The sequence below is a fragment of the Cebus imitator genome, unplaced genomic scaffold (assembly GCF_001604975.1).
Source record: "Cebus imitator isolate Cc_AM_T3 unplaced genomic scaffold, Cebus_imitator-1.0 Scaffold329, whole genome shotgun sequence".
Lineage (NCBI taxonomy): Eukaryota > Metazoa > Chordata > Mammalia > Primates > Cebidae > Cebus > Cebus imitator.
In genome coordinates, this window is record NW_016107644.1 from 278,040 (window position 1) to 297,031 (window position 18,992).

The 18,992-nt window shown below is 50.8% G+C and overlaps 1 protein-coding gene across 2 annotated transcripts in view; it reads left to right on the plus strand.

The window, feature by feature from the left end:
- LOC108286797 (TBC1 domain family member 22A) overlaps window positions 1-18,992 on the plus strand; it is a 284,858-nt gene that overhangs the window by 226,445 nt on the left and 39,421 nt on the right. For both annotated transcript variants that reach the window (XM_017504853.2, XM_037730079.1), the window contains one exon: window positions 6,847-6,942. In XM_017504853.2, the coding sequence (XP_017360342.1) occupies window positions 6,847-6,942 (96 nt within the window). The remainder of the gene's footprint in view (window positions 1-6,846; window positions 6,943-18,992) is intronic.

Here is an 18,992-nt window from a genome sequence, read left to right on the forward strand (position 1 = left end):
AAAAAAAAAAAAAAAAAACCCTCTATTAACATAGCTAGATTTTTCTTCCAGGCCCTCCCAATCCTAAAGAGATTAAGAGTCTAGCCCCCTTTAAAGATTCAATAGGTGGCTTATGCCTGTAATCTCAGCACTTTGGGAGGTTGAGGTGGGCAGATCATGAGGTCAGGCATTTGAGAGCAGCCTGAACAACATGGTGAAACCCCGTGTCTACTAAAAATACAAAAGTTAGCCAGGTGTGGTGGCGCAGGCCTGTAATCCCAGTTACCGAGGAAGCTGAGGCAGGAGAATCCCTTGAACCTGGGAGGCGGAGATTGCAGTGAGCCTAGATTGCACCATTGCACTCCAGCCTGGGGCAACAGAGTGAGACTCCATCTCCACAACAACCAAAAAGAAGATTCAATAGGAAACGTTTCTCTGTACCGTCTCTAAGAGCAGCCACTATGAGACTGCAGAAGAACCATGGTCTCTACAGTCTTTTATCTTAACTTGAACATTTCCTTTCTGTGATCCCAGGTCTTTAGACAAAGTCAACCAGTTGTCAACCAGAACATGTATAAATTTACCTGTAGCCTGGGAACCGCTCCCACCGCCCGCCCCCGCCGCTGCCTTTCTGGAACCAACCAAAGCGTTTCTTGAATGTATTTGATTGATGTCTTGTGCCTCCCTAAAATGTATAAAATCAAGTGGCACCTTGGACACATGTTCTCAGGACCTCCTGAGGGCTGTGCCACAGGCCATGGTCACTCATACTTGGCTCAGAATAAATCTCTTCAAATAGTTTATAGAGTTTCACTCTTTTTGTCAACAATATCATGAAAAAACTAGCACATCAAGCCTATACTACAAAGCCACAGTGGTCGTATGCTTAAGATTCTTAAAGAAATGACTGGATTTAAGAAATAGTAATAGGACCGAGCCTTCCCTTTCTGGTGGTGTGGCGAACGTGGCGTCCAAAAGGCCCTCCCGTTTTTGGTGTGAATACAACAAGTAATGCTGGTGTGTTTTTGAAAAACATAACCACAAAGGTGAGACTATTAGAGACCAGAAATCTCGAGAAAATACAAATCTAGAGAGATAGGGGAGCAGCATCAAAGCTGGTCTTTACCCAGGGGTATCTGCCAGTTGATTTTAATGAGCCACTGATAGGACTCAAAACCCGGGGACTGTCAGACTGAGCAGGTGCTTGTGTTTGCCTTTCTTAGCCTTGGCCATGGAGGTTAAAGGAGGAGGAAAGACCTCTCCTCCTCCTCACAGTTTCCAAGTACAATCCTACGTTCATATGGGTTGGGAGACCCACTTTATTTGACCTAAAACATTGCAAGCTAAAAATTTGCTTTAACATAGTCTGGGGTAACAGTGCCCTCAGGCTCCAGAGAAGCAAATATAGTCCCCACCCCACTTCAAAGAAAAGCCTCAAAGAATTCCAATAGATGCACATTCTAAGGAGCATAATGACGGGAGAAGCCACTGAAGTACAAGGAAGCGAGCCACCACGGACAAGAACCAGCAGTGAAAACGGACTGCAGAAAGAGATCTGCAAAGATTTTAGAATGATCTGAGATACACTATAAAAATAAGCTTAATACATTTAAAATAATAGAAAGGTATTGAAGGAAAGAAGGGGTAGCTGTCAATACAAGGCAGCTCTGAAGAAGTAACCAAGGTTCAAATGTAATAGGTAAGTGAAACAAATTGTGACACAGTTGAAGAGATGATTAATGAACTAGAAGAGACATTTGAGGAAAGTGCTTCTCCCAGACAGACAAAGAGATGGAAGACATTAAAAAGAAAAAGAGACGCTAAAGGAAATGGAGAATAAATGAAAAGACCCCAACTCTATCCAATCAGAGTTCTGAGAAAGAGAATGGGTACAAATGGATGTTTGAAAGGAGATAATGGATGACTGTTTCCAAAATTGTTGAAAACAACTTGTTCTCCAGATTCAGAAAGACCAATATCTCTAGAACAATAAATATCACAAAGAAACTGCAAAATGTCCCAAAGTATTCAAAAGCAGCCGGAGAGAAAAGTTAGATTGCTTGTGGAGGAATGACAAACAGATTGATAGCATTGAATAGTGGAGGCTAGAAGATGATGCAGTGTCATCTTTTGAAATAATAGCCAACTTAGAATTATATATCCAGCAAACTGTCTTTCAAGAATGAGAATAAAGACATTTTTAGACAAATGAAATCTGAGAGGGTTTACAACCCAAAGACCCTCCAATTAAAGGAGCTTCTAAAGGTTGAATTTCAAGAAGGATAATAATTTCAGAAGAAAGGTCTAGGTGCAAGAAGAAATAATGAGGAAAATGATAAAGTCATGAATAACTCTAAACTGTTGGGGGGAAATAGGGGAGTGACAGCGGGGGGAGGGGAGTTGGGGAGAGAGAGCATGGGGAGAAGTGCTAGATGTGGGTGATGGGGAGGAAGGCAGCAGATCACACTGCCACGTGTGTGCCTATGCAGCAGTCTTGCATGTTCTTCACATGTACCCCAAAACCTAAAATGCAATAAAATTAAAAAAAAAAAAGAAGAACAAGAAGAAGATCTTAATTTATGATTTTTCAAAGGTCACAATAGAACTGAAATTCTGGAAAACATGAGTACATAGCTAGGGAAGATTAGGTCAGTGTACGGTGCTGGTATGACTAGAATTAAAATATTCTTAATTTTTTATATTGTTTGGGAGGAGAATAAAGATAACTCATTTTAGACCATTAAGTTAAATATACATGTTAAAATTTATAGAGGGCCCATTAAAATAATAGAAACAATTCAGTAACTTCCAGATTAATTGGGGTTAGGGCATTAGAATGTAGAGGGAAGCAGATTAGTCCGCATGTGGGCCAGAAAGAAAAATGATAGAAAAAGCCTAAAACCCAGTGCCGTGCTAGCTAGAAGAGAAACACAAGGAAGTAAAGAACGGGGGAAACCCAATAACTACCAACAAACAGAAATTAAGATTTTCAGGACACTATTTTCAATATCATCAAAAATATGAACTTGTTAGGGGAAATCTAAAAGCAGATATAACAGACCTGCACTGAGAAAACCATGAAACACAGGTGAAGAGCAAATTGTTACCTATTCTCCTCCCAAACAATATAAAAAATTAAGAATATTTTAATTCTAGTCATACCAGCACCATACCCTGACCTAATCTTTCCTAGCTATGTACTCAGGTTTTCCAGAATTTCAGTTCTATTGTGACTTTTTAAACACTGTAAATAGAGATCTTCTTCTTGTTCTTTTTTCCCTCTGGCTACTCTTCCTGGACTTCTTCTTCTTCTTTTATACATCAGTCTTTGTTTAGAGTTATTCATATCATCATCATGAGTCAGAAGACTAATTAAGTGAAGAGCTATACATGGTCATGGGTCAGACATACCAGCAAACTTTCCTGTACAAATTGACAAAACAGGTTCTAAAAATGTATGCGGAAATGCAGGAGACTTAGAATGGCCAAAACGGCCTTGAGAAAGAGGACAGCATAAGTGACCAGCACTAGGCGAAGGTTCCTCTTTTCAACAAATTGCTGGAACAGCATAGCCATGTGCATACAAATGAACTTCCATACTCTTCACCATGTACAAAAATTAAAATGGATTACAGAGCTAAAGTAAAACTTAAAACTTATAAACCTTCTAGAAGAAAACCTTTGTGTCCTTGAGTTAGGCAGTGACATTTTTAGATAAGACACCAGCAGCATGATCTGTCAAAGAACAAAGCACTAGGTTGAACCTCATCAAAATTTAAAACCCACGGACTTCAAAAGTTACTGTGAAGAGGATGAAAAGAGAAGGCACAGAGAGAGAACATTTGCAAAGCATGTATTTCATAAAAGCTTTACATCAAAGCCAGCAGCAGCTTTTTCAAACGGTAAACATACTCCTACCATATGATCCAGCTGTTCGCCTCCTAAGTATTTATCCAAGCAAAATGAAAGCATATGTCCATTCAAAGATGGGTACACACATGTTCATGGCATTTCTCTGTGTAGTCGTCCCAAACTAGAAACAATTCAGTCCATCAACAGATGAATGGATGAATGAGGTGTGGTATATCCATGCATTGGATGCCGCCCAGTGTTTATAGAAATGAGGTATTGGTACATGCAATGTGGTGGATGAACCTAAGGTAATCACCCTGCGTGGAGAGGCGAGACCAAAACCAAATGGATGTGTCATATGACTCCCTTTATTTAAAAGTATTGGAAATGTAAGCTGATGTGTAGTGACACAAGTAAGTCAGTGGTTGTCTGGGACTGGGAGGGCTCAAAGGGAGGATTTAGAAATGGGCACAAAGAAACCTTTGGAGCAGTAGGCGTGTCCACTACCTTGGTTGTGATGTGTTTTCCTAGGTGTACGCATATATCAAAACTTATCAAATTATAAACTTGAAATATATAAAGTTTATTATATGACAGTTATACCTCAAAAGAGCTGTTTAAAAGATATTACCTAGCGGAAACTGATACGTAGTTGTAGCCACATTAAGATTCCTGCCTTCCCACTAGAGACTCCAGAGCAAAAGTCCGGCTTGCGGTAAGAGATGGTACATATTTATATTGCTCCGTACACCAGAAGAGAAAACAATTTTGAATTTATGTGCTCCTGATAACGTAGCTCCCAAACACAGAAAACAAGGATGGGCAGAACCATAAGGAGAAATATGTGAACTCACTATCATAATGGGAGTTTTGAAACATACCTATCAGTTGTTGATAGATTATAAGCAGTTGAGAAAAACAGTGAGGGTCTATATATAGGAAACGTGGAGAACACTGTTGACTCACTTTATTTAGTGGACATGGTCAGGGCACACTACCCAGCAGCTCTAGAATACATACTCTCTTTGTGTTTGCTGATCTGCCCACAGCTCGCTGGTCATTCCTGTGGGTCGTTCTGCCCTTGGTGTTTATTTCTGGCCTGAGTCACTGGCCACCGTGTGGGCTTGTGTGTCCAGGTGCCTCCCTCACGTCTCCACCTGGATCCCCGTGACTTAGACTTGGCAGTTCCAAAGAACAGCCCACTGTCTCCTGCGGCCTTTCACACGCACCTTTCCCTGTCATAGGAATTGGCATCTTCACCCTTGCAGCTGTCGAGGCCAGAAGTGTCGGAGTGGCCCTTGGTTCCTTTCTCTCCTACCCCAGATCTCATACATGTTGGTGTATTTTTTTCTGCACGACCTTCAAAATACGTCTCGAATTTGTCTCCCCACAAGCTCCCCTGCCCCCTCTTGAATTTGTGACTACCATGGTGCCCTAACCTGCCTCCTGGCCCTGCTGGTTCTACCCCCCCACCCTGCCATGTGCCGCCCATTCTCAGCATGGCCTTTGGAGGGATGCTCTGAAGACTGTGTATTTCCCTGCCCAGAGCTCTGAGGATCTGGACCCCACACGCACCTGCAGTCGCCCATCTCCGCTCACCTTGCTCTGCGGTAGCTGTGCCGTCTCCTAGCTGTTTCTGGAATGTGCCAAGCAGCTTCTAACCACAGGATCTCTGTGGTTCCTGTTGCTTTTACCTGGAATGTTTCTCTGCCATGTGTCTAAATGCCTTTTCTGGCCTGGCGTGGTGGTTCACTGCCAGTACTTTGGGAGGCCGAGGCAGGTGGATCACCTGAGTTCAGGCGTTCGAGACCAGCCTGGCCAACATGGTGAAACCCTGTTGCTACTAAAAATACAAAAATTACTCTGGCCTGGTGGCGGGCACCTGTAGTTCCAGCTACTCAGGAGGCTGAGACAGGAACATTGCTTGAACCCGGGAGGCGGAGGAGGTTGCAGTGAGTGGAGATCGTGCCACTGCACTCCAGCCTGGGCGACAGAGCGAGACTCCATCTCAAAAAAGAAAATAATAAGCACCTTTCTCTCTCTGGATGTTTGCTCAGCCGTCACCTTAGGTGACTGACGGTTGTACTGAGGTGGCATCCGCCTGTTCACACACAAACGCCCTGCTCTTCCTGGTCCAGCCTTGGCCTTGTTTTCTCCATAGCACGTCATCTCACGCACCGTACATTTTATTTGTTTACTTAATAAACCATTGACAGTAGTCCTATAGACGTTGCATGGGCGGTGGCACCCCAAGAGCCGGAGTTTTGGGGTCTTTGCAGTCTTCGCAGTTGGCAGCATGTGCTTGAAGGAACAGCACTGCCAGGGTGTGCAAGCCCCGAGCCTCCGTGTGGGAGAGCCTCTGGGGGCTGACCGTGGGCAGGGTTTCCAGGATGAGTAGGGGTGGCTAAAGAAGGGGCAACGAGAGCGGCACGTCTGATGGCAGTGAGGAGAGACGTGGCGGTGACTTGAGGAGTGTGAGCCGCGTCCTTCCGCGCCTGTGGCTTCCCATCAGCTCCCCTTCCCCGTTCATTTCCCAGGGAGACCTGGACTCTGTCTGTGGCCCTGGGCCCAGTGCCTGATCTCTGGCTTGACTGGGCCGGGCCTGGCTCAGTCTCGTGTCGTCGTCTGTGGAGTGGAGAGGGCCTTCCTCCCAGGCCTGTCGTGGGGAGCAGCCTCTGTGCCTGGCGTGGCACCCGGGCACGCTGAATTTGTCTCTTACCCGTTTTGGCTATTGTGTGTGCAGGAGAGGCGAAGGAAGTCTGCTGCGGAGGCTGCCTGAGCTGGATCTGCTGTTCACATGCTGCTCCTCAGGCTGCTGGTACTTAAAGAGAAAATGGTGTTTGTTTTAATGAGATGAGAGTTTCGAAATTAAGGCATTAAGTAAAGTAAGGCAGCACAAGCTTTGAATTTCCCTGAACCCTGACTAGATAAACCCCGACCACCGCAGACAGCCTCACGGCGATGTCACCGGGTCCACACGTGACAGTTTCTCTGTTGGTTCTTTTTCTCTTTCAGTCTGAACCCGAGGGCTTCTCTCATTTCCACTTGTACGTGTGTGCCGCGTTTCTCGTGAGATGGAGGAAGGAGATACTGGAAGAAAGAGATTTCCAAGTAAGTAAATGCCTTTTCAAAGGAACCCAAGTTTGATTTTCTACTAGGAGAGAGGTTTGTTAAATTGGAGTTCACGGGGTCATTTGTGGAAGAGTTTTGAGGAGCACTGCTTTGTGTTTTCCCCGCTGACCTGCTGGTTGAAAGCTCGTCCAGCCGAGGAGACGGGCCTGGCAGTGGTCACGTGGCCATGGCGGTGGAAACACGGCCCACATGATGAGTTATTAGACGCGGCTGGGTGACAAGCTCCCCGCGGAAGCGGCATTGGGCCGGTGTGCCCTTAGCAGCGTGACCCCTGCAGGGTGCAGCGTGTGACCTCTGGTCTCTGGAAGCCTCTTCACAGCACCCGGACTGTGATGCTTTGGGGACAGGCCTGGGTGAGAAATCACATAGCCTGGGTTCCCTTCGGCCAGGCCACTGGGAACTCTGAGACTGAGGGCATACTGTTTAACCTCACTAACCTGGCGACTTAGTGGGAGTGCCCTCCTTGCACCCCACTCATCAGAGGCACGTCCTGTGGGGCTCTGTGCTCCACCTGTGGGACCCCCTGTGGACTTGTCTCCAGTACCTGACCCACCCCACGTGTTTCTCTGAGACGTCGCAAGCGCCATGTGGACTGTCCATCCCTTCATGGGTGATACCCACTGTTCCCAGCCAGAGGTGCTGGCCAGGAAGTCCCTCTGCCCAGCGTTCACTCCACAGAGGGCTCTAGGTGCAGCGAGGAAGACCCCAGCCGTGGGAATCAGACCAGGCTCTGCGCCAGCCGGCCGGGGTCAGCCACGCTCCACCACCCTGCCTTCGCCAGGCACTTGTCTCTCAGATAAAGGGACAGTCCCAAGTCCCCAGGGCAGTGTTCTGTGCAGCTGGCAGCTTGTTGTACCCCAGCTCTGTGCTTGTCAGAGGCTCCGAGCATCTCTGCTCCTTCCAAGAGCCTTGGGAGGAGCCAGGGAGGTATGCCGCCTGCTTCATCTCCACCCTAGGGGAGACCAGACAGGTGAGGGCCCTGCTGAGGCCAGGAGCTGCCAGCGGGCCTGACCCAGCAGATGGAGCCTAACCCGGGTGTTCATGGGTGGACGGGAAAGGATGCTCCTTCGGCTCACTTAGCTCTTGGCCTTTTTGTCAGTGTGGGGCTCAGTGGGGAGCACTGGGGCAGTAATTGGAGTCTCAGTCTCAGGCACACGCCTGCCTTGCCTCTCCCAGCCACGGTCTGTAACTGAGTAGAGTGTGCCTTACCCAGCTGCCCACCTGCCCGGCTGGTGCAAGGCTGCTGGGGGCTCCCGGACCATCTGGCCCACTTGTGACTTTGCACAGGGGAATGTGGAGGCTCTGAGAGGGGCCATGACTTGCTGTGTCACCAAGTGAGATGGAATGAATGGAGCCTAGACTGCTGTCTGCTGGCACTGCCAGCCCTCCCCCACAGCAGGCTCTCCATCCGTGCAGAGAGCAGTGCTGGCTGGCCACTTACCTGTGGGGAGAAGGGCCCAGCCTCTCTGGTGCACAGCAGCCACTCCTCGTGGGACGGGGGCCAGTGTGATTGGTTCCCACCAGCCAGCACACACGCCTGCATGCTGCCTCCCAGGGACCTTGCTCTCCAGATGCAGGCGGCCGGCTGCTGAGAGTCAGTCACCGGGCTGACCACGGAGCTTGCTGTTCCTGCCTTGGCGGTGTCCGTGACTCACTGGCTGGGGAGCTCTGTTCCCTGGAGTCCCTGGACAGACGTTGCTGCCCTCCTGGGTCAGCCATGCCTGGTGGTAAGAGGTGGGGTGGGTCGGGGTGACGTGTGTGCCTGCAGCCACAGGGCACTGTGCACAGGCCTGTGCGAACAGGAGACCATGTCTGATCATCCCCAGAAATTGCCCTGGGCCCCACTCTGGGCAGACTCCGAGCCACACATGTACGAGGAATGGCCCCTGCTCACATTCTGGCTTGGGACAGAGAACAGTCAAGAGATGACTGACTTCAGCAAAAGGCTGTGCCTCCATCGACTCCTCCATTCTCCTATCTGCTCCCAAATGGGAACAGTGCCGCAAGGTGGCTGGAGGCAGGCCAGAGCCACATTGGTCATGGGAGCTCATGGCGGTGTTTCTTCCTGTTGTGATTACCTGCAATGGAGTGTTACACCGGCCCGGGAGCCCCTCAGGGTGAAGGACAGGAGATGGGGACAGCCGTGGATGCCAGGGTGCCTGAGCCGGGTCTGGGGGAGCTGGGTCATGAGAGGGTGGTGTTGGGTTGGCAGTGGGGCCTCCTACCACACTGTCATGTGGTAGCCCCATCCAGGGGTCACCGGCTGGGACAGACTTGGCCCAAGCCACAGAACTCATGGCAGCCTTGACGGATGCAAACGGCACAATGCGCACCTTCCTCACCTGGCCGCAGCTCATCAGGCTTTTCTGTTAGGGATGCAGTGTGTTTGCTGCTGGGCCAAAGGCATTGCCCTGAGTCATTAGAGTGCAGCATGGGCAGCTGATGAGAATGCTTTGCCAGCCTTCTCTGAGCCCTGTCTGCTTGACTTGAGGTTAGGGAGGATAGGTGTCAGGCACAGCTGTATGGCCGGGGTGCGGGGTACGGGGTGCGGGGTGCGGGGTGTGGGGTGCGGGGTGTGGGGTGCGGGGTGTGGGGTGCGGGGTGCGGGGTGTGGGGTGCGGGGTGCGGGGTGTGGGGTGCGGGGTGTGGGGTGCGGGGTACGGGGTGTGGGGTGCGGGGTGCGGGGTGCCGGGTGCGGGGTGTGGGGTGGAGTGCAGACTCTGAGAGCCCATGGCGCTCTTGTGGCTTGAGTGGGGAACCCGGAGGAGGCGCTGGCGGAGGACCTGTGAGGTAGGTTTTCTTCCTTTAGAGGAAGAGGATGTTCTTTGATGCCATAGGGGTTGGGTGGAGAGAATGCTGAGTGCCAGCATGTCTTGTGGGCACTGAACCCAATGGGAAAGGAGGTGAGAACACAGAAATTACAAACCTAGGGGGTCCTGGTGAGCACGGGGAATTTGTGTTTGCAGTTGTGACGTTTTAGGAAGACGATTCTACATCCATGGGAGGCCGCCTGAGCAAGCACAGCCTGGAATGTGAGACCCCAACGGCAGAACGTTGGCAGGAGGGGCATCAAAAGCCCTCATTCCTTGCAGTATTGTGATCCGTGCCTTGGGAAATGATGTGTGGCTTTAAGTCATTTCCATAGGAACAGAATCCTTTTCCGATTCCCAGAAGGAGGGCAGAGACCCTCCTGGTGTTCAGCAACAGAACCAAGCAGTTCAGGGGCCAGGAGGGGCCACGGGTCATGCTTCCCCTTGTTGAATTCCAGAAAACTAGGGCAGGCAGGGAAGGCGAGGGGCTGCCTGTTTCCCAGGTCTCCTTGGCTTTTGAGCCTATCTAGGCGTGGTTTGGTTCCTTCCCATCTGTGAGCCTCCTCCAGGGCCTGCTGGGCAGGGATCGGGGAGCAGGGAGTGGTGAGGTGGGGTGCGGCGCAGCTGGGATTGGGGCTGCACCCTGGGCCTCCTGGCCCCTGTGTGGCGGCACCTGCTGGAGTGAACGTTGGTCCTGTCCTGTGTGCTGGGCCCGGGAGGCGTGTGCTTTTCTGGAGGATTTGCCACCTCCCCTGCCAGAGCTTGCTGGTCCTCAGGAAGGTGGTCGCCCTCACGCACTCGCCCCATGGCATCTGCATTGCTCATGCCTCATGCCACATGGACATGGCTCCACAGCCCTGCCTCTGGACGTTTCCCGGTGCCCCATGGGCTCTGCATGTTGGCATCCAATGGGGCCTCTCCGCTGAGCCCTGCTCCCGCCTCTGCAGCCACTGAGGTTCAAGCCTCAGCACTCCCAGCATGGTCTCTGCCTCCCGTCTGCCACTTTCCAGCTAGACTTTCATGGGGTCTTCAGGGTGAAAGGAGCGCCCTTCTGTGGAAAGTTATGTGTTCCCCCCCAACCCAGGGCCTGCTTGGCACCCTTCACCCCGTCCTTGCCCTCTGCCGGTCCTCTCAGTAAGAGGACACTGAGGCCCAGCTGCAGTGAGGTGAGCAGGGGCCCTGCTTTCCCTTGGGATCTGCTCTCCCCTCCCTTAGGAACCGGCCACCTACCCCTGCTGATTGGGCCAGCAGACCCTCCTCAGGCCCACGTGGCCCAGTAAGCCCTAGAAGGGCCAGCTCCAGCACGTCGTGACCCACAGAAACCTCCTGTGGCCTCAGCTCCCTTGTGTCATGACCCACGCAGAGACCTCCTGTGGCCCCCACTGCTGGGGCACAAGCCCTGAACCAGAACGCGGAGCCACAGCCTGCTTCATTAAATGAAGCAACCGTAGGAGGAAAGTTTAAGTGTATTTACTTGGATTAAAAAATAAGGTGGGGGCTGGAGGCAGAGGCTCTCACCTGTAATCCCAGCACTTTGGGAGGCCGAGGTGAGTGGATCACCTGAGGTTAGGAGTTTGAGACCAGCCTGACCAACATGGTGAAACCCTGTCTTTACTAAAAATACAAAACTTAGCTGGGCATTGGTGGTGAGTGCCTGTAATCCCAGCTGCTTGGGAGGCTGAGGCAAGAGAGTCACTTGAACCCAAGAGGCGGAGGTTGCAGTGAGCCGAGATCACGCCACTGCACTCCAGCCTGGGCGACAGTGCAAGACTTTGTCTCAAATAAAAAAAAGGTGGATTGTGAATCTGAATGGCATTGAAAAGTCATTGGTTTAGGAGTTCTGGATGGAATTTGTACCAACAAAGAATGGGTCTTCTTCCTATTTATGGGATACTTTCAAAAAGTCATCATGCATCCTAGGCCATAAGCATTTCCAGAATAAACATCAGTGACATAAACTTTGTTCACTGAGCATAATCCTTTAAAATCAGATCATAATAAAGTTAAAACGACATAACCAAGCATTTGGATGTTAAAGAACCCTCTCCAAAATAACGTGGGTCAAGATGGAAATGACCCTGCATACAGTTACAGAGGCCATGGAAAAGCACACGGGATGTAGCAGCGCTGGGCTTGCAACCAGATTCAAAGCTGCATTGCTCTTATTATTTAACAACATCAAAACAAGTCAACTAAGCCTTTAACCAAGATGCCAAAAATAGAAAAATAAAGGCAACTTATGATAGACAGAATAAAGGAACTAATGAGTAGAAGTAAATGAATGGATGAGAAGACAGAGTTTTATCTAGGATTTCTAAGTACATCTTGGAGGGGCAGTTGGAAATGCCAGTGAAATAGGCAGACCTCCCAAGGAGGACCAAGATAAATGGGTGAGAACACAGTCCTCCTCTATGTTAGGAAAGAGGAATTTACACAACACACACACACACACACACACACAACACACACACACAACACACACAGACTTTTTAAAAATGCTAATATTGCCTTAAGGTAAGCTTTAAAATAAGCTTACCCTGAATAGACTTATAATTTGGGGGTAAATCCAAACATCGCCAACAGCCTTGATTTTAAATAGGACTCTAAGACCATAAAATGACTTCCCAGTGAGTTTTGTTCACAGATTCAAAAAGCCACGTGCTGTGTGGCCTGTCCTGCCGGAGAGAAGGAGCCGCCTCGGTGCTCCGTCTTCCAGAGCTGGCCGCCCTGACACTTGGCTCCCAGCACCCCATCTCAGCTGAATTATCAATGACTTCTGTGCAAGATCTCACACACATCTGTCAGTTTCTCCCTCCACGTATATGGAGTGGCTTAGTCCATTCCTGCTGTTATAACAAAATACCTTAGAATGGGTAATTTATAAACAACAGAAATTTATTTCTTGCTGTTCTGGAGACTGGAAGTTCAAGGTGCCAGCCTCTGGTGTCTGTCAACGATGTCTTGTTACTGCCTCCTCATGTGGTGGAAGGCAAGAGGGCTGGGCGCGCCCATCAGCCTCCTTTACCACGGCACCCATCCCATTCATGAGGCCTGCCTTAATCAATATTATAAAATAAAAAATATCCCGTAAAAATAGCACCAGAATGTAACCGTGCCCCTGGATGCCAGCCTAGAGTTAGCCTCAGAGACCAGGCCAGCACGCCTGTGACTCTATCTGGCATGCACAGTAAAGATATCCTGTCAGAAAACCACAGGCCCTCAATCACATGATATCTTAAGAGATTCAATAGCTTTTCCTGAGTTTAATGAAAAGAAAAAAATATTTGCCCTTAAGTACAACTAAAATAATACTTTATTAACATGCTAAAGAATGTTTCAAATAACACCCACCAATCCCTAGGGCAATGCTAGAGACAGCCACGCTGAAATCAGGACTAGTCTTCTGTTTCTGAACATAATGAACAAATGTTCAGTGAAGTCTCCTTGTCCTCTCCCATACAGTGCATGCATGCACACACAACATGGATATTAACAGAATGCTTTTTTTTGAGATGGAGTTTTACTCTTGTTGCCCAAGTGGAGTGCAGTGGCGCAATCTTGGCTCACCGCAGCCTCCGCCTCCCGGGTTCAAGTAATTCTCCTGCCTCCGACTCCCGAGTAGCTGGGATTACAGGCATGCGCCACCACACCTGGCTAATTTTGTATTTCTAATAGAGACAGGGTTTCTCCATGTTGGTCAGGTTGGTCTCAAACTCCCGACCTCAGGTGATCTGCCTCCCTCGGCTTCCCAGAGTGCTAGGATGACAGGCGTGAGCCCCCGCACCCAGCCCACAAAATGCTTTTTAAGTTTATGGACTCTTCAGAGGAGTAAGCCAGCCCTAGAACTAGTGTTTGCCCTGAAGACGTCTGCCGCTTCCTGCTCTGGGGCCAGCTCCCCAGTGCCAGCAGCCTGGCACAGGGCAGGGAAGAAGGCCTGTGGCTGGAGCAGATGCATGTGAGTCACAGACCCTTTGCCTAAGTCAGGACCCCTGAACCCAAGCAAGTGAGCCAGGACAGACAGACAAAATGGCATTAGTGGGTTCTGAGGCTTAGCTCTGAAGGAACAGGAATAAAAGCAAGTCTCCTCTGAAAATCGCTGGCCCCAGCTCACCCTCTCACTCATTTAGGTCTAGAAATTACGTTACTTCTGTGTACGAAATACCCCGTGCTAACCAGTTAATTGAATATGGCCACAGACCCCCAGGTGTTCTAGCCCAAGAAAATACCAGTTCACAATAGAGTGCCACATTTTTTTGTTGTTATACTTTAAGTTCTGGGGTACCTGTGCAGGTCGTGCAGCATTGTTACATAGGCATACACATGCCATGGTGGTTTGCTGCACCCACCCCCTGTCTAGGGTGACACATTATAAGCATAACATAGAAGCTGCAAATATCCGTATACCAGAAACAATATTAAAAGGCAGGTGACAGAGTTCTTCATTCACAACATAGAGCATGCCCTTAATATACAAAGAACTCACACAAATGACTAATAAAAAGAAAATGTCCTCATAGAAAACGGATGAGGACAATGAGAACAGTCAGAGACCCACATGAGAATTTACATAGCTGTCCAGAAAATGTAAATGTTTCTTTGAGTCTTTAGAAAATGGAAACAAATGCTCTCTCAAATAAGCACTGCTTTTAGCAAGGCACCTCTTGGAAGTGGACGAAGTTGGCATAGAAGAGGCTCTTTCATTCTGATAAGGGGCGTGATACGGAGCCTTTCTGGAGAGCCATTAATAATTTATATCAAGAGCCTTTCCTCCACCCAGTAATTCTCCTTGTTTGTAATTACGGAAAAGCAAATTGGCAGCAGCCTGCGTATCCAGCGGTTGGGGTACAGTTACCTAAATTATGGCACGCAGCTGGTGATAATGTTTCTTAACTACCAAAAATGATATCTTCAAGTAGTATTTACTGCCATGAGAAAATGTTTTCAGTGCCTTTCTACGTGGAGGAAAAGCATGGCCTGAAATGATACGTATCCACATGTGTAATGCAGGTAAAAATGATCCCAGGGTCGCTTGTGTCACACGCACGGACAGAAAGCCCCAGTGGAAACAAACCGCGGTGCCAGCCTGACGTAGACTTCGTTAGTAGAGTTATGGATATTTTATTTTCTTCTTTGAATTTTTTTTTGTATTTTGCATGTTCTTTTCACTATGCGTGAACATGGTTTTCTCACTAGGGTTAACTCCCACATTAAGGATGGTTGTGGGGATTCGGCTGAGAAGTGAGGCTGCTTTGTGAGGTTCATGGCTGAGACCTCGTGCTCAGAACGCTGGGCTCTGGGTTCTCTGCCCTTCCTCTGGGATGCCCCGTCATGCCCGCCCCTCAGGCGTCCCTCCACGCCCTCCTCATGTGGTATTGTGCTGCACCTGGCCCGCGTCCGGCCCTCAGGTGTCCACTCAGCTCGCTGACATGCACACGTGCACACACCTCACTTGCACAGCACACAGGCCCGTGGCCCTCAAACAAGAGGCGTGCCCTGCTCCTCTGGTGGAGACTTAGTTCCCAGATGCTTCTGCGGTGACCCCTGAGGGGCGCTGGGGATGAGAGTGTGAGAGGGTCACAGGGGCTGTGGGAAGGGAGAGGTGGATGGCTCTGCAGGTCCCCCTCTGGCTCCCAGGCTGCACAAAGTGCCATCGAGGCTGTCTGTGTGTCCCCTTTGGGCAAGACACCATGACGAGGTTTCCTGAACTGCCCGGTCTGTCTCATAGATGACGCAGCTGCTACATTTCATTCACTGACCTGGGCTTCTTTCCAGAGTTCTCAGTGTCCCCACCACAGAGGAGGCGGTGGGGTGGGCGTGGTCAGTTCTGAGTAACCTGTGAGGACTGTGTGCACACTGGAACCAACTCCAGTCCGTGACCCTTGAGCCCTTCTCAGCTGGCCACCCAGTCCCCTGGGCCCAGCCCCTCCTTAGAGGCAGTCTCAGTCCATGAATGGCCACCTGCTGAGTCTGGAAGTCACCCACTACCCTTAGGAGGCCGCCCTAAATGCTGCTAGCCTCAGACTTCGGGGGACCTTTGCTATGGAGATAAGCAGTAAAGACATCACAGGTATCACTTGGGCATCTGTGATTTACAAAGTAGGAAAGACAACAGCAAAAGCCCTGGACTCCACCGAGACCCAGGTGGGTGTCACTGCGCAGAAGCAGGGCCGAGGCCTCCCTCCTCACCTGTCCCCTGGCCTTGGAAGCTGGTGCCGGGGTGTTCTCAGCCTCTCTGGCTGCAGACCCCCTGGAGTCCCTTTCATTTGCTTCACGAGAGGCCTCAAAGCAAATACTCCTTAGTTCAAGCCTTGGCCTGTTTGGACTTTTGGGTCTCAGGATAATTAAAGGTTGCTCTAAAGATCCATGGCAGCTTTAGAATTCTACCTGGAAGGAGGTGGAGAGAAGACTGCATTTGCACAAGGGGACTTATTTCTAGCTTTTTCTTGAGAGAACCACGTTATTCATGTTGATGAGGTCTCAGACCCTCCAGGGGTGGAGGGGGGTCCCCATGAGATTCCATCTGCCAAGATTTCAGGGTGGACGGGTGGAGTCTCTCTGCTTTACTCCTGGGCACCCAGCCCTTCCCTTTGGCCCAAAACAGAGAGCGCAGAAAACAGAGAGGGCGATGCTTCCTTCATTCTCTCCAGGAGAGCCTGGACTCCTGTTGGCGTCCCCTTGCCTGACCCACTCCTTCGCTTACGGGGGTTTTGAGCCATGCTCTTCCATCCAGCACAGCACCTGGCACGTGGTAGAAACGGAAGGGGTGTTTGCCGGCCAGCAGGTTGAATTTGCGCACACCAGTCCTGACAGACGTGCTTTTCTGCGTGCTTTCATTGGGAGTTCCAGCATCCTTTAGGGCCAGTCCATTGCTGTCTTGAGTCACTGGTGAACTCACACCCAGGACCCACTTAATGAGTCCGGCAGGCCTCAGCCTGCCCGTTGGCTCACAGAATGGCCCGTGGTGGTGGGCTGTGTCTCTGTCACATGGGACTGATCTCGTGATGCTGAGTATCCTTCGACAGGCTGATGGTGTCATACGGGTTTCTCTTTCATCCTGTGTTCACTGGAAGTGGCAAATGTCACGAAATGCCAAAGTAAAGATCGTTGTCTCCGTCTCTATCGCTTCAAGACGTTTTAAAGACGAAATTGGGTCAATTGAAAAGTAGTCTCTTGAGTGAATTGTGCCTTTTTGCGTGAGTTGCTGCGTGTGTGAAAGTGTGGGGTGTGCAGGGTCATGTGTGCTGTGACGTCAGGTTTGTGTGGCTGTATGGTGTTAGCTCTTTGGACTATTCTTGAATAGAAGCTCTTGGGTGCCCACACCCCTGCCTCTCACGTTCCGAAGCCACACTGTGAAAGTCTGAGGGAAGAGGACACCAATACAGCGGCCGGGCATGTGGCAGGTCCGTGGTGAGTGCGCTCACTGCCGGATGAGACCTGCCCGAAGCGGGATTCCTGCGTGGGAACAGCAGAGCGAGGAAGGGATTCTCGGGTCAGTGGGGGAGGGCGCACCTGAGCTGAGCATTTGAATCCCTGCTGCTGCTGCAGGGGTGGGCGCTGCCCTCGTGTTTCAGCAGGAACCGCAGGGTAAATGCACAGAGGTTGGGGATGGGGTGGTGACGTGCGGGGCTCAGAGGGAAGGGGGCCTGGGCTCAGCTGTGAGGAGCTAGCAGAGCTTTCCTTGTGGGAAAGCTGGGGAATAGGACAGCAAACCGCTGAGTGAAGTGGGCCAGGAGCAGCCTGGAGGACAGGCCATGCCAGACCCTCAGCCAGCCTCAGGGCACATATCCTGGGAGGCATTGCGACCTTGTCTTCTCTTGACCTGGGCCTGGATGGGCATGCAGGTGGAAGCTCTGTGGGGAGGGGACCTGCCTGTGCCTCTCTGCACGTCATTTTTGGAGCTAAAACATACTTGGTGTGGAGTTGGTGAGTCAGCTGGGCACAGGGTGCTGCCCTCTCAGCTGTCAGTGGCACTGAGGGATGTGGAGGAGGCAAGCTGGTCCCGAGGCAGGGCTTGGGGAGTGGGCTGCAGGGCAAGGGGGACAGACGGGGGGCTTCCAGCCTGGAGGAGCGGCAGGCCTTCAGGAGCAGTGAGGGGCCCGCAGGGGAAGCAGGTGACGAGCTTGGGCTCCGCTGAGGTGTGCCAGTCTGAGCACAGCTGGTGTCTAGGATGCTGAGTAGCTGTGCTGGCTACAGGGCCATTGGGAGGACAAGCGGGGAGAGGCCTGGAGGGGACAGAGAAGGACATAGATGGCGCCTGTGGAGATTGGACTGGGCAAAAGAGGGGACACAGCTGAAGGGGTGTGGGGGGGGACAAGCTGTGGAAAGGAGGGAAGGGCAGGGGCCTGCAGAGGGCGGGGGGAGGCAGCCTTCATGCTGAAGGTGAGCACACGGGGACCACACTCTTGCCCCAGGCCCATGGGGCAGGGCCCTCTAGAGACCCAGGCAAGGGACGACATCTCAGCCCCATTGAGTCCCCGGGGTTGGGGCAGGACCTGACACCAGCATGGCCAAACGCACCTTCCTGGGCTCCTCCTCCTGCTTTATGGAGGGCGAGCGTCCCAGAGAGCCCACTGGATTCCCAGTGTCTTCTTGAACACTTTCTGATGTTCCCCGTGGTTGGACTTTCTCGGAAGCCGGCATGGCTCAGAGGCCTGCCCTGGAGACCTGGGGGTGCAGGAAGGCCCAACAAATCCAGAGAAGCTTCTGTTCCTAGTCCTCACACCCAACGCCAGCAGGTCACTTTTTTATACATCAGAAAACAGGCCCTCCTTATTAAATCTTACCTCTCGTCATGATGATGCAGTAGAATTGGAAGGTTCAAGGCGTTTCTGGGTGAAGTGGGGTTTAGGCTGCAGAGTTTGATGGCTTTCTTCCTGGAGTACGTGATGAAAGGTTGAGGAGATGGAGTGTGAGTTAAGATGAAGGAACAGGAGTGTCGGGAGAGACGCTGGGGTGTCTTGCAGGGATCTCTAAAACAAGCAATGAGATCTTTCTCTCTGGGTCAATTAAGGCAAGAGAAATTTGGGCTACTGTAAAATAAGAACTTCCCTGCATCTCCTTGATGTCCCCTGCCAAGGGCACCCTGCCGGCTGCTGTGGAGAGGGACCCCCGCACACAGCAGGCCAACCCCAGCCTGAACCCAGCCGGGGCAGCTGACGCCACGCGTCCTGGGATGGTCAGACACAAGTGACTTTCCTGGTGTCCAGAGGGCAGTGCCCA